The sequence below is a fragment of the Schistocerca nitens genome, chromosome 1 (assembly GCF_023898315.1).
Source record: "Schistocerca nitens isolate TAMUIC-IGC-003100 chromosome 1, iqSchNite1.1, whole genome shotgun sequence".
Taxonomy (NCBI): Eukaryota; Metazoa; Arthropoda; class Insecta; order Orthoptera; family Acrididae; genus Schistocerca; species Schistocerca nitens.
Window position 1 is genome coordinate 1216535804 of NC_064614.1, and position 13676 is coordinate 1216549479.

The following is a 13676-nucleotide window of genomic DNA, read 5'->3' on the forward strand; positions in this document are numbered from 1 at the left end:
ACCTGATCTGGGATTCTGGGTGACTTTTCTGTAGCTCTCCCCATTTCCTAAACCTCACCAGTCCTTTTCTTTCACCCCTCTCCATTTTCCTTCTGCGAGAAGAAGTAGCCGTGCTCCAAAAGCTTGCACCTACTCTTAACTTTTCTGTGTGTCTTTTCTCCTGCTGCCACTTGGTGAATAGATATAGTATCTATCCAATTATATTATATTTTCAAAAACTGATTACTATTTATTGATATAATCATTTGTTTAATGTCATGTACCTAGTCTGTGGTATAAAATTCACTTCAGTCAAGTGCATCTTGTTTCAGTGTTGTAATTTTCAGGAATGTTAGTGTAGGAGAAGGTAACTTTAAACTTACTGGACAGTGACATGACCACATTGTCAACAAATAATTCTGAATTCACACTTTGGTAACAATTTCAAATAACTTCTTCAACAGCCTATATGTGATATAAGTATTTTAGTCCTCTCTCCAACAAATAGACTCAAAGACACAATCATATAGCCCCAAAAGGGTCAGTGCTCATGATACGCACAGTGCATAGAAGGCTGTATTTATATGATATAAGGTGTCACAAAAAAATGAACAGAATATTATGGTGTCCAATATGTACAAAATGTCAGAGACTGTTATCAACACAGTCAAGTTGTTTGAAGATGGAACAGCTGTGTACAGTGAAAGTGTCAGTGATGAGTAACTGAAGCACAGTTCTAAACAACTTAGGCAATACAGTTAATTGACGAGTGACAGCTTGCCTTATATGTAAATAAATGCAAGATACTATTGATGGGGAGAAGGAAAAAAAAAACTGTTGCATAGAGAACAGCATTAGAAGTATGTCACTTAACTCATACACTTAGGTCTTATGTTACAAAACGGTATTAACTAGATTGATTGTGTAAAGTATTATGTTCTAATGAAAACTCTAAGGATCTTATAAATATATAGCATTTATAAAGAAGACCATGTAAAGAACTCAAATGCAACTCATTCTTGAGCAACAATATGCGTATGATGTGTGTTCAAAAAATATCAGGAATTTTGATTGTTTGAATAACTTTATTTATTTGTCTACATTAAATGTAATCTCCTACAAAGTAGTCCCTATTAGATATTATACAGTTATGACATTATTCTTCCAATCCCTGAAACACTTTTGGAACTTGATCTTTGGGCTAGCTTTTAGCTCTTTCAGCTGTGAACCTCTAATCTCATCTAAGCTTGTAAAACAATGGCCTTTTTAGGTTCTCTTTATTTTTTGAAATAGAAAAAAGTCACACAGAGTTATATCTGGCAACTATGGAGGCTGGGGCATCATTACAATATTGTTTTTCACCAAAAATTCATGAACAAGCAATGAAATGGGGCAGGCACATTATTGTGGTGCAAAACTATGAATTGTTTTGCCACAAATCTGGTTGATCTTTTTTTCTTCTGTTTTTTTTTCCTTCTAGACTGCTTCCTGAAAATGATGTAGAACTTGCAGATAGTACTCCTTACTGATTGTTTGACCTTTTGGCTCATGATGCACAATGCCATTAAATTTAAAGAAAACAATGAGTAGAACCTTCACATTTGACTGCACTTGCTTAGCTTTTTTTGGTCTTGGTGATCCAGAATGCCTCCACTAGGACAATCAAGTCTTAGTTTCAACATCATGCCCTTATGCCCATGTTTTGGCACCTGTTATGATGTGTTTCAGTGGTTCTGCATTGTTGTTGACTTCATTAAGTGACTCCTGAGCAACTTGCATTCACCGCTGTTTTTATCAAAATTGAACACCTTTGTCACAGATATGACTGTCACACATTTTGTCATCCAAAACATCCAAAAAGATTTCATGGTGTGAGCCAGTTGATATGCCAACATTATCAACTACTTCTCTGATTGTAATTCAGCAATCATTCATAATCATTTCTTTCACTTTTTCCATGTTTTCAGTGGTCATTGATATGCTGGGTTGTCCAGAATGTTTGTTGTCTTCAACTTGTTCACAGCCATCTTGGAAACACTTTCATGACTCATAAACCCTTGTTTTGCTCATAGCAGATCCATCAAAAAGAATATTCAGTGTTTCTAAAACTTTGATATATTTTATTCCATTTTTATAGCAAGATTTAATGCAAATTCTCTGTTCCATTTTTAAAACAAATCAGTAGTCCCAATTTTAAACAAACACATCACCTTCTTGAAGACAGTCAAATAATTTTCAGACATGTTAACAAAAAAAATTGCATTAACTGGACCAATACAACCCACAAAGCTAGAAAATTCCCAGTATGTTTTGAAGAAACATCATATGTTCTGGTTATATGCATGAGGGTCTTTAGGAAAAATACTATGTTCCATTTTTTTTGTAAAACGTTATTGGGCGAATTTAAGTAACTAACATTTTAGATGGAGTAAAATTACACTATTTTTTCTACGGCACAGTTGAATGCCAATGTTAAGAGAAATTAGTGTACAAAAATATTCAGTCAGACAGTAATTTTTTCCTGTATTCCATAAGTTATTGGAATAAAATGATGAATGACAACAGGTGATTACTTCATAGATAAGATTGTTCTGCAAGACACTCAAAGCTGCTTGATGTAAGTCCTATTAGAACATACAGTGTGTGATTATGAAAGTGATGTTCATACTTGAAATTTATTTCAATTAGTCTCCATGAGTTGTGGAGAGCTGTTGAGCAGTCACAGGTTAATGAGGATCTCCAACATATATCATGATTTGTGGAGTCCAAACCATCATCAGAATGCAATGGGAAATTGTGTTAATTTAAATACTCATCAGAAAAACAGTATAAAATTACATTTGTCTTTGTCAACTACAATGTAATAACTAAATGGTCAGAGGTTTATTTTACAAAATAATGCACAAAACATACCCCAACTTTCCACATACTACAAATAGTGAAATTCCCATCCAGCCATCCAACTTTCAATTTCCTGTGGTTACCCAGAACTGAATTAGGCAAATACAAGGATGGTTTAACTGAAATTGACTCATATGATTTCCATCACCATCTTCTTATTAGTGCCTGTTCTCTGTCTCTAATGATCCCTTCACTGACATGATGCTAAAATATTAGATTCCACTCCTTGTCATTTGTTTCAATGAAGTAAGTTTGTAACCTTCTGTTACAATAATGCTACAATCATGTTGAGACTAAACACAACCCTCCACTTGGTCACCTATCCTCCCATGTAGATGTCCCTGTGTCCACACCCAAACTCAAATGCACACCTACACCTACAGAACCCATCCTCCTCCTCAAAACCTACTACCCCCCCCCCCCCTCCAGCCACCAAAACACAATGATTTGTTACTGCACCACCAACACACAAGGATTTGTTACTGCACAATTATTTTAAAAAGAGTAGAAATTTTGCTTCATCAGACAAATGTTTATAAGTTTTTTGTTAATTTTAAACTTACAAATGCAGCTGCTGAAAACATCTGCATTACACAGATATCCTAAACACAATTTACTTAACTTTTATATCTGTCAAAATATAAACATTTTACACACCTGTAGAGTTGCATTCAACAGTTGCTGAAGTTTTAATTGACTGCCCCAAAGCAATGGCCGATAATGGAAAGACACCTCCAGCTCTGTCTGATGCTCAACAGTACTCCAACCAATGGGGGGTCCAGAGGCTGATAACCTTTTTAGGTATAGTGATAGAGAAACAGTCACATGGTTCTTGTCACTTCCTTCTACCTGCCAAAAGTGTTATTGTTTAGCACAGCAGTTTGTTTAGCTATTTTTATGTAGATGTATGAAATTATATCAAACAAAAAGGTCACAATTTTTTTACATCAATTTTTAGCCCTTGATCTATCAGTATTTCATGGAATGTATTCACAGTTGAGAATAACATAGGCACTGAAATATCATATTAATATATCAGTTTTATGACATTTGGTGATCAAACCTAATATAAAAATTAGTGAAATGATTGTACAGTATTGTAGCAATAACAGTTTCAACTTCAACATAAACTATTTTTACATGTACAAAAACTACCCCACACTGTTCAGCCTCTCTGGGGTATTACTTGTCTTGTTGCCAGGAAAATCTTTAAATTCCCTATCTGAATCCCATGAGCTGACCTAAAAGTTTGCCAAATGCTATTGGAAAACAAAGAAAACAAAAAGATACAAACCAAATACTGAATATCATTATTCAGCTTCAAAGTAATCTCCATTTGCAACCATTCAGATATGGTAATACCTATAAAGATGTTGGAAGCTTTATAACAGGCTTCTTTTAGAATTCATTGTCACACTGAGATCTCTGTCTTTGGATGTTCTTTGAATCTGTGCAGTTGTGTATTGTAAACTTGTGCTTAACTTACTCTATATTAAACTGATAGTATCAGGTCTCACTCCCAGTGATGATAGTTTGCAGAAAAGATCAATCACACACATGTCAATCAGATCTCCAGATGTGAGATTTAAAACTTTCCTGGTGAACATATTTTTCCACAAAATTTCAGGAGAACTGTTGGATGTTGTAACTTCCTGCCACAATATTTCAGCGCAGAGTCTTCTGGCCATCTTCAGGTGATACTGGCGAAAATGCACTGAGCTCTGGTATTTAAGGCCACAACGGCACATACGTGGGGGATTCACTTGGCATTGCATGTGCACTACTTGAGTGCTTTCGATACTGCTATGTAGTGTGCTCTCTGTGGTGAAAACTCGCCACATCGATTTCAGTTCGATTGTCTTCCCATAGTTCCATCACAGAACTACACCGGCTACAGAGGATACAAAGTTTTTCAATGATTGGATTCCATGCCGAATTCAATCGAAAATGGGAGTCTCAATTAATAAGAGATTCCCTCTCAGACAGTCATATTTCAAAATATTCATTAATAATAGAACTCCAAAAGTTAGATGCATGGGCCACAATTTTTGACTCACTGTAATTCATAAAATGACCAGTGGAAATACAGTGTTCAGTGATGGCAGACTTACAAGGCTGAAGAAGGCAAGTATGCTGCTGATTTTCTACAATGTGATCCTGCACAGTATGTGTTAGCCCTATATAAGATATGCCGCATTCACACAGAATCCTGTAAACACCTGCCTTGCGCAGCTCTAGGTCATCTTTGACAGATCCTGACAGCCATGAAATTTTTGCAGGAGTGTGAAAGATTGCTTTCATGTTATATTTTCTTAGTATTTTCCCTCTTTTCACTGGAATATTACCAATATATGGTAAATAGGCAGTCATTTTAAAGGCCTCTTCCTCTTCTTTGCTCCGTTGTTTACAGGTCTGTAGTGCTCTCTCTACTTGCTGGGACGAATACCCATTCTTCAGAAATACAGTCTGCAGGTGCTCCAGTTCCATTGGCAAACTATTGGTGTCTGAGATGGCATGGGCTCGGTGAATCAATGTCTTCAAAACACCCATCATTTGTGCCAAATGGTGACAACTAGCGACTTGCAAGTAAAGGCCTGTGTGAGTGGGCTTTCTCTATACTGTATGACCAAGTGTGCCATCACTCTCAAGTCACACCAAGATGTCTAAAAACAGCAGACAACGCTCCTTCTCCAACTCCATAGTAAATTTTATGTTTTCATGTATGGAGGTCAGATGTTGTAGGATCTCTCGCAGCCAATCCAAAACATGAGGTCAAACTATAAAAGTATTGTCAACATATTTCCAAAATACTGTTGGTTTAAAAGTGGCTGAGGCAAGTGCTCGCTCCTCAGGATGGTCAAGCTGTGTGACTGACTAACAGGGGAAATGCCATGGTCAGTCTTAATCCTACAGAGTATTACAGCAAAGTGCCATTGCATTTGGAATACAATACATATAAATGCCTAAAATATGAATGTACTATGTCATACAGCAGAAAAACGGAAGAATTCTGGTCTACCATCAGAGCTTGAACTCATAGACCTCCCAAATTGCGCAGCTTATCCAAAATCACAAAGAAAGCATTCCATTGTGACCTATGGTCAGTACTACTGATTCTCTCACCTCTAGGCTAGCTCTATATCTAATCAGTTTAATGACTCCCTTAGCTGGCCACTGTGAATACCATTTCAGATCTCTCAGATCCTCAGTGACAAAATCAGAGATAGTCCAAACAAAAGTTCCTGTAGAGGCCATGTTGAATCTGTTGGCAGACCACTTTCCATCTGAAACTATAAAGTTGTTCTATCATGCTTTGACAATCACATACTTCATGTATGGTGGTAAATTTTATGAAGTAACCAATGAAATGGCCATTGGTTCTCCACTGTCTTCAGCAGTGGCTAATTTCTTCATGAAGCTTTCTGAGGAACACACATAAAGATGGCTCCATTTCCCCCCATATATGTTGCGAACAGGTTTATGATATGGCCATGTAGCACCAAAGCTACTGAAAAGTTTCTTGATCACATGATTCGAACACACCTGAACATTTGGTTCACTCTCAATACAAAGGGAGAAGGAAATTTATCATTTTAGATCTTTTTCTTGAACAATAGCAAGATAAGCATCTCAGTCATTCTGTATGCCACTAGCTGATGGACACAGATTTATATCTCAGCATACAAAGTTTCCTCCATACAGTCCAGAAAAAAGCCATTGTAAATAGATTGTTATACAAATCTACAACAAGTTCTGACAAGGACCACTTGGGTTCCAAGGTGAAACATCTGAAATGCATGTTCTGAAAGAATGGGTATGGGGTATGAGATACAATGTTAGTACTTTACAAGAAACAAAAATGGGGAAATGCAGAAGTATCACTAGATGATCCACCTATTGTTTTTCTTCCACATCTAAGAAAATATGTCGGGTCATGGAAAGATGAGGCATAAGATATTTTTTAGCACTTAAAAGTATTAAGGAGACACTGATGAGTTAAGGACTGTGTTGGCCTCAAGGTCTCTGGAAATAATCTAATTTTTTGTGACTGTGGACCAGCTATATTGGTCAGGTGATCTGTGCAGTTTCCAGCCACTGTTGCAGAACACTAAGGGCACAAAAAATTGAAAACTTGAGACATTAGAATTTTGTGAGTACAGCCTCACAAATAAACACTGAATAATGCTTGATGATATTAAAAATCTTCTGCCATGTTTCTACGTACCAGGACTCTGTTATAAAAAAGATAGTATAAATTAGAATGTGAGAGAACAACATCAATCCGAACAGGGGCAATAATCTTAGTGATGTGTGGAGGCAAATTCTTGATACTGAAAAAATAGAGGAATTCACCAAAAAGTGATGCGTCTACCACTGACATTGACAGTCTCTGGGTGCATGGCAAAATGATAATGTACTCTGATCATTTTCAAGCTGTCTCTCAGCTACAAAAGGCAACCACTATACCAGCCATAACAGTCAATTGCCCCTAACAAAGACAATGAAGATGATCATCAAAAACTTGAATTTTTACTCTGATTTTGTGCAGAGAATGTTTTGTGCTTATTCTCACCTTTGAATCTCAAGAGATTGTTACCAATTTTGTTGCAGAAACTGTTACATTGGATCAAAGTTTCTGCCATTATTCTTGCTGATGGTAAGCCTGATAAAGGGACATCAACATAGGTTTCCTTCCATTCCCAAAGTATTTGATCTAGTTAGAATTACATTTTTTATTCAGTTTCTTATCATTTTTACATCAACATTATAAGCGTCCCAATCATGGTTGAAAATTTGTGACACTGCTTGATGTATATGCATTGATCTGTTCCACTATTGTGCACATCTTCAAGTTGCTATATCAATGAAAATAATCAAATTATGAAAATATAATGTAATTGGATAGGTAAAAAAATTGACTCACCACGCAGTGGCAGGAAAACACACATATAAAGGTATAGAAATGTGCAAGCTTTGGGAGCAAGTGGTTCCTTCTTCTGGCAGAAGGGTTGAAGGGGAAAGGAAGACGGGTGAAGGAAAAGGACTGGTGAGCTTTAAGAAATGGGGAGATTTCAGAAAGGTCACCTAGAACCATGGGTCAGGGGAGACTTACCAGATGGGATGAGAAGGAAAGACTCTTCCCTTCTCATCCTATCTGGTAATCTTTCCTGACTCAGTGTTCTAGGTGACTTTTCTGAACTCTCCCCATTTCTTAAAGCTTACCAGTCCTTTTCCTTCACCCATCTTCCTTTCCCCTTCAACCCTTCATCTAGAAGAAGGAACCATTGGCTCCAAAAGCTTGCACATTTCTATACCATTATATATGTATTCTCCTGCTGCCACTTGATAGGTAGATTCTTCTAGCTCACTGTGTTTGATTTGCTTCAGCTTTGTGATCATGGATATTTTTATTTTAATTTCAGTTTGCTCTGAATGTCCTTCACACTTTAAGTTCTGTTAAATGTATTGCTAAGTTTCAGATGCACTCGTCACATTAACTACATACATCGAACGAAAGCGCTGGCAGGTCGATAGACACACAAACAAACACAAACACACACACTGAATAATGCTTGATGATATTAAAAATCTTCTGCCATGTTTCTACGTACCAGGACTTGGTCTTTAAATATGTCTGCTTGTGTCTGTATATGTGTGGATGGATATGTGCGTGTGTGCGAGTGTATACCTGTCCTTTTTTCCCCCTAAGGTAAGTCTATCCGCTCCCGGGATTGGAATGACTCCTTACCCTCTCCCTTAAAACCCACATCCTTTCGTCTTTCCCTCTCCTTCCCCTCTTTCCTGATGAGGCAACAGTTTGTTGTGAAAGCTTGAATTTTGTGTGTGTGTTTGTGTTTGTTTGTGTGTCTATCGACCTGCCAGCGCTTTCGTTCAGTAAGTCACATCATCTTTGTTTTTACATATATTTTTCCCACGTGGAATGTTTCCCTCTATTATGTTAACTACATACATCAATTAATAAAAGTTTTACTGTACCTGTACTTCAGATTTGATTCTTCCGCCACAGTCATTCACAATTTCATTCATGTTAAACCATGCATCAAATGTCCAAAGGCAAGTGTCAAGATCCAAATGAGTGTATAATTCTGGTGTTTTAACATTCTGAAGAGTGGAGTATGGGTTACTGCGATATCTGTGCAACAAGCAAAGAGAGAACATAGTTAAAAATGAATGCTTAAGTATTTTCAAACAATGGAAACTCCAAGTAGGAATATCAACAAGATAGGAAAAGAAAGATTGACCCCCCCCCCCCCACACACACACACAAGGAAGCATATCTTATGCACAAGTGACTGCCAACTCATGCGTCTTGGGCTGAATATTGGAGTTGGTGGTCAGGTGGTCATGTGCGTGTGTGCCTCTCTTTTACTGATAAAGGCTATTTCCAAACGCTTTATGTAAGTGTCTCTTAATTGTGCCTGTCTGAAACTTAACATGTCTTCTTTATGGTAAGTAGCAATCTGTCTTTTACAACATTGCTGCTTATGTATTTTCCTATTGGTTAACCTTCTATCAAAAATATTTAATGTCACAAAGTGTTTAAATACCTGAGTAATATGATATCATCAAGTAACTGACATTCAAATAAGTCTAAACCCTTACTTTTGAATGTAAATATATTTGCAGCACAGAATTAAGCTGTCAGTTGATAGTTGTCTTCAACTGCTCTGTGGCTTACTTTATCCCATCGCAAGGTTCTCCTATCTGATTAAATACCATGAGATAACTGATAAAATTTGTTTAATCTTTTACACCATTATTTTAGAATCACACAATCCAAATAGAAGCTGAAGCGGAAATTGTCTGTGTGTCTGATAATATACAACAAGACCTGACTATTCTGTGAAATGCTTCAATTTTGGTACATATGCACATATGTTAAACACAGCAAAGATGAATAATTGAATTGGGCAGTTATCCAGGAATCTAGCTAATGTGTAACACTGCATGCACAAAACACAAATTCAAATTAGCTAAGAAGAGGGAAAATGAAAAATAACACAAACAAGTAGAAAAATTAGGGCAGTTGGAAGAAAGGGGAAAATAATATTGAAATGGAAAATTAAAAATATGAAGGGTGAAAATAAATACCAAAAGTCTTAAACAAGAAGCAGTAAAATGACAGAAATAGGGATGTGAACTAAGAGAAAAAAGGTATGGAACTGGCAATGGTAAATATTAATGTTGTATCCACGGACCCAACCAACCAACCAACCAACTCGCGCATGCGAGCCCTAACCATAACATCACTGTCCACAGTTCCTGTCATGGCCGTAGGTGTCTCAGGGCGTGACCACCGATGGAAGAGGTCGCGCCATGGCTGTGGTCGGGTCCGCAGTGCCCTCTGCCTTTTGCATATAAGGAGGAGCGCTGACCCGTGACGGACAGCCTATTGTCGATTGTCTATTGCTAGCCTTTCGTGGAGTTTGTAGCAGAGCCATTGCAGTATGATATTTGCGATTGTATTTCACTAGGCTCAGTACATGGATTACTCTTGGATATTACTTGGACTTGTTTTGCTGGTGCACATTTCGTCAGAAATAAAGATAAGTTATCTCTTCATTCTAGCTGGAGCAATTCTTGTCATTATTTATTTTTCGGCCAACAGACATAGCTACATCCTGGTCACTACCCATGTTTTATACAATTTGTGGTGGCTGCCCCAAAAGTATGGGTGAGGACGTTGGGTTTGGGAGCCGTCACAAAAGTGGCGACGAGGATTTTGGAGAAGCGATCGGACCTTGCCTCCTGACGTCGCTGTCAACCCCAATCGCCTCATCGTTTGCTTTTCGCTTGTGCACCATTTGCAAATTGTTTCTTGCTTGCACCTAACCAAACTAACAGAATTGTTTGTGGACATTTTTTGATTACAGTGTGGAGCGCTTCGTGCCTTTGTTTCATTTATTGGTATCTTGTTCTCAACAGTTGCATTATACTAACATGGTTACTCCCGCGCCTCCACCCATTGCTCCTACCAATACAGCGCAAGCATCTAGTGCATCGACAGTCACACTTGAACAGATTTTGCTTTTGCAAATGCAGCAGATGACACAAATCCTGTCTGGCGTGCAACAACTCATAGCAGCGCAGCAGCAATCAACTTCCCCTGCTGCCATTGGCCCAATGGACCGACCAACCTGCACGCCACCATACAGAGCCTTCAATCAAGAGGAAGAAACTTGGAAAGAATATATGGCCTTACTCGAATTGCACATGGCAGCACACCAACACCCAGGTCAGCTAAAACTTTCTTTTCTCTTGGCCTCCGCCAGTGTTAAAGTGTACTGTTTACTGGAAAAACTTTTCCCGGCCTCCTGACCTGAACTTTTGCAATATGAACAGTGCATCCAGGCCTTATCACAGTAATTTGACTCACAAACTCTAGTTGCTGTGGCCAGATTCAGATTTTTTTGTTATCACAAACAGCCGGGTCAAACTTACAAAGAGTGGATCACTGACCTTAAGGGCTTAACTCGTGACTGTCATTTTGTGTGTGACTGTGGAAAACTTTTTGCAGATAATACACTCCTGGAAATGGAAAAAAGAACACATTGACACCGGTGTGTCAGACCCACCATACTTGCTCCGGACACTGCGAGAGGGCTGTACAAGCAATGATCACACGCACGGCACAGCGGACACACCAGGAACTGCGGTGTTGGCCGTCGAATGGCGCTAGCTGCGCAGCATTTGTGCACCGCCGCCGTCAGTGTCAGCCAGTTTGCCGTGGCATACGGAGCTCCATCGCAGTCTTTAACACTGGTAGCATGCCGCGACAGTGTGGACGTGAACCGTATGTGCAGTTGACGGACTTTGAGCGAGGGCGTATAGTGGGCATGCGGGAGGCCGGGTGGACGTACCGCCGAATTGCTCAACACGTGGGGCGTGAGGTCTCCACAGTACATCGATGTTGTCGCCAGTGGTCGGTGGAAGGTGCACGTGCCCGTCGACCTGGGACCGGACCGCAGCGACGCACGGATGCACGCCAAGACCGTAGGATCCTACGCAGTGCCGTAGGGGACCGCACCGCCACTTCCCAGCAAATTAGGGACACTGTTGCTCCTGGGGTATCGGCGAGGACCATTTGCAACCGTCTCCATGAAGCTGGGCTACGGTCCCGCACACCGTTAGGCCGTCTTCCGCTCACACCCCAACATCGTGCAGCCCGCCTCCAGTGGTGTCGCGACAGGCGTGAATGGAGGGACGAATGGAGACGTGTCGTCTTCAGCGATGAGAGTCGCTTCTGCCTTGGTGCCAATGATGGTCGTATGCGTGTTTGGCGCCGTGCAGGTGAGCGCCACAATCAGGACTGCATACGACCGAGGCACACAGGGCCAACACCCGGCATCATGGTGTGGGGAGCGATCTCCTACACTGGCCGTACACCACTGGTGATCGTCGAGGGGACACTGAATAGTGCATGGTACATCCAAACCGTCATCGAACCCATCGTTCTACCATTCCTAGACCAGCAAGGGAACTTGCTGTTCCAACAAGACAATGCACGTCCGCATGTATCCCGTGCCACCCAACGTGCTCTAGAAGGTGTAAGTCAACTACCCTGGCCAGCAAGATCTCCGGATCTGTCCCCCATTGAGCATGTTTGGGACTGGATGAAGCGTCGTCTCACGCGGTCTGCACGTCCAGCACGAACGCTGGTCCAACTGAGGCGCCAGGTGGAAATGGCATGGCAAGCCGTTCCACAGGACTACATCCAGCATCTCTACGATCGTCTCCATGGGAGAATAGCAGCCTCCATTGCTGCGAAAGGTGGATATACACTGTACTAGTGCCAACATTGTGTATGCTCTGTTGCCTGTGTCTATGTGCCTGTGGTTCTGTCAGTGTGATCATGTGATGTATCTGACCCCAGGAATGTGTCAATAAAGTTTCCCCTTCCTGGGACAATGAATTCACGGTGTTCTTATTTCAATTTCCAGGAGTGTATGATTCATGACACAATAACTCAGAATGTGCAAGACATTCATGTAAGGGAACAGATTTTGTGGATCCCCGATCCCTCTCTGGACCAAGTCGTAGCTATCTTGGAGAGTAGAGATGCATGTGAAAGAGCTCAAAATAGTTTTGACTTGCCTACCGTTTGTCGTGTGTCGGACGGACATTGTGTACAACAGACTTACCATTGTCGGGCGCAGTTGCCGCGCACAGCGTGTGCTCCCAGCAGCAAGGCAGAAGTAGCATGTGTCCCCGCCAACAGCTTTTGCATCAAAACAGACAGTTTGCTTCTTTGCGGGCACCTTTGAAATCATGCCCGAAGTGTCATGTGTGTCACAACGCGACAATTGCCCATCACGTAATTATTCTTGCTACAATTGTGGGCAGGTTGGACATGTACAATCCGTGTGCCAACAGTGTAAACGGAACTCAATTGCTTCTTGTGCTTCTGGACACACACATTCTGTTCATGCTATTAGTTCTAAAGAACACAGTGTTGAAGACAGTGTTCTAGCAAATGGTTTGCATAGTAGTGTCAATTTAGTTACTAGTGCTTTGCCGCACTCTGTGCAACGCCAGGTGAACAAATTGTACATTGAGTTGCACGTTGCTTCACATCGTGTGAAATTTCAGTTGGATACATGCTCTTCCGTTACACTGATAGATAGCTGGGTGTATGAATTGCTAGGAAAGACTCAACTTGCTCCACCTTCTGCTCCGTTTACAGCATATAGTGGCAAACGTATTATAGTACTGGTTACATGTAGCATGCCAGCACAATTCCATAATGTGACCAGGACAATTCAATTGCATGTTGT

General features: G+C 40.2%; 1 protein-coding gene across 1 annotated transcript in view; it reads right to left on the reverse strand.

The window, feature by feature from the left end:
* The window catches only part of LOC126201327 (extracellular matrix organizing protein FRAS1-like), a 422703-nt gene that overhangs the window by 63159 nt on the left and 345868 nt on the right, over window positions 1–13676 (reverse strand). Inside the window, exons 13-14 of the mRNA XM_049936776.1 lie at window positions 8878–9034; window positions 3538–3729 (exon numbers count right to left, since the gene is read on the reverse strand). Of these exons, the coding sequence (XP_049792733.1) occupies window positions 3538–3729; window positions 8878–9034 (349 nt within the window). The remainder of the gene's footprint in view (window positions 1–3537; window positions 3730–8877; window positions 9035–13676) is intronic.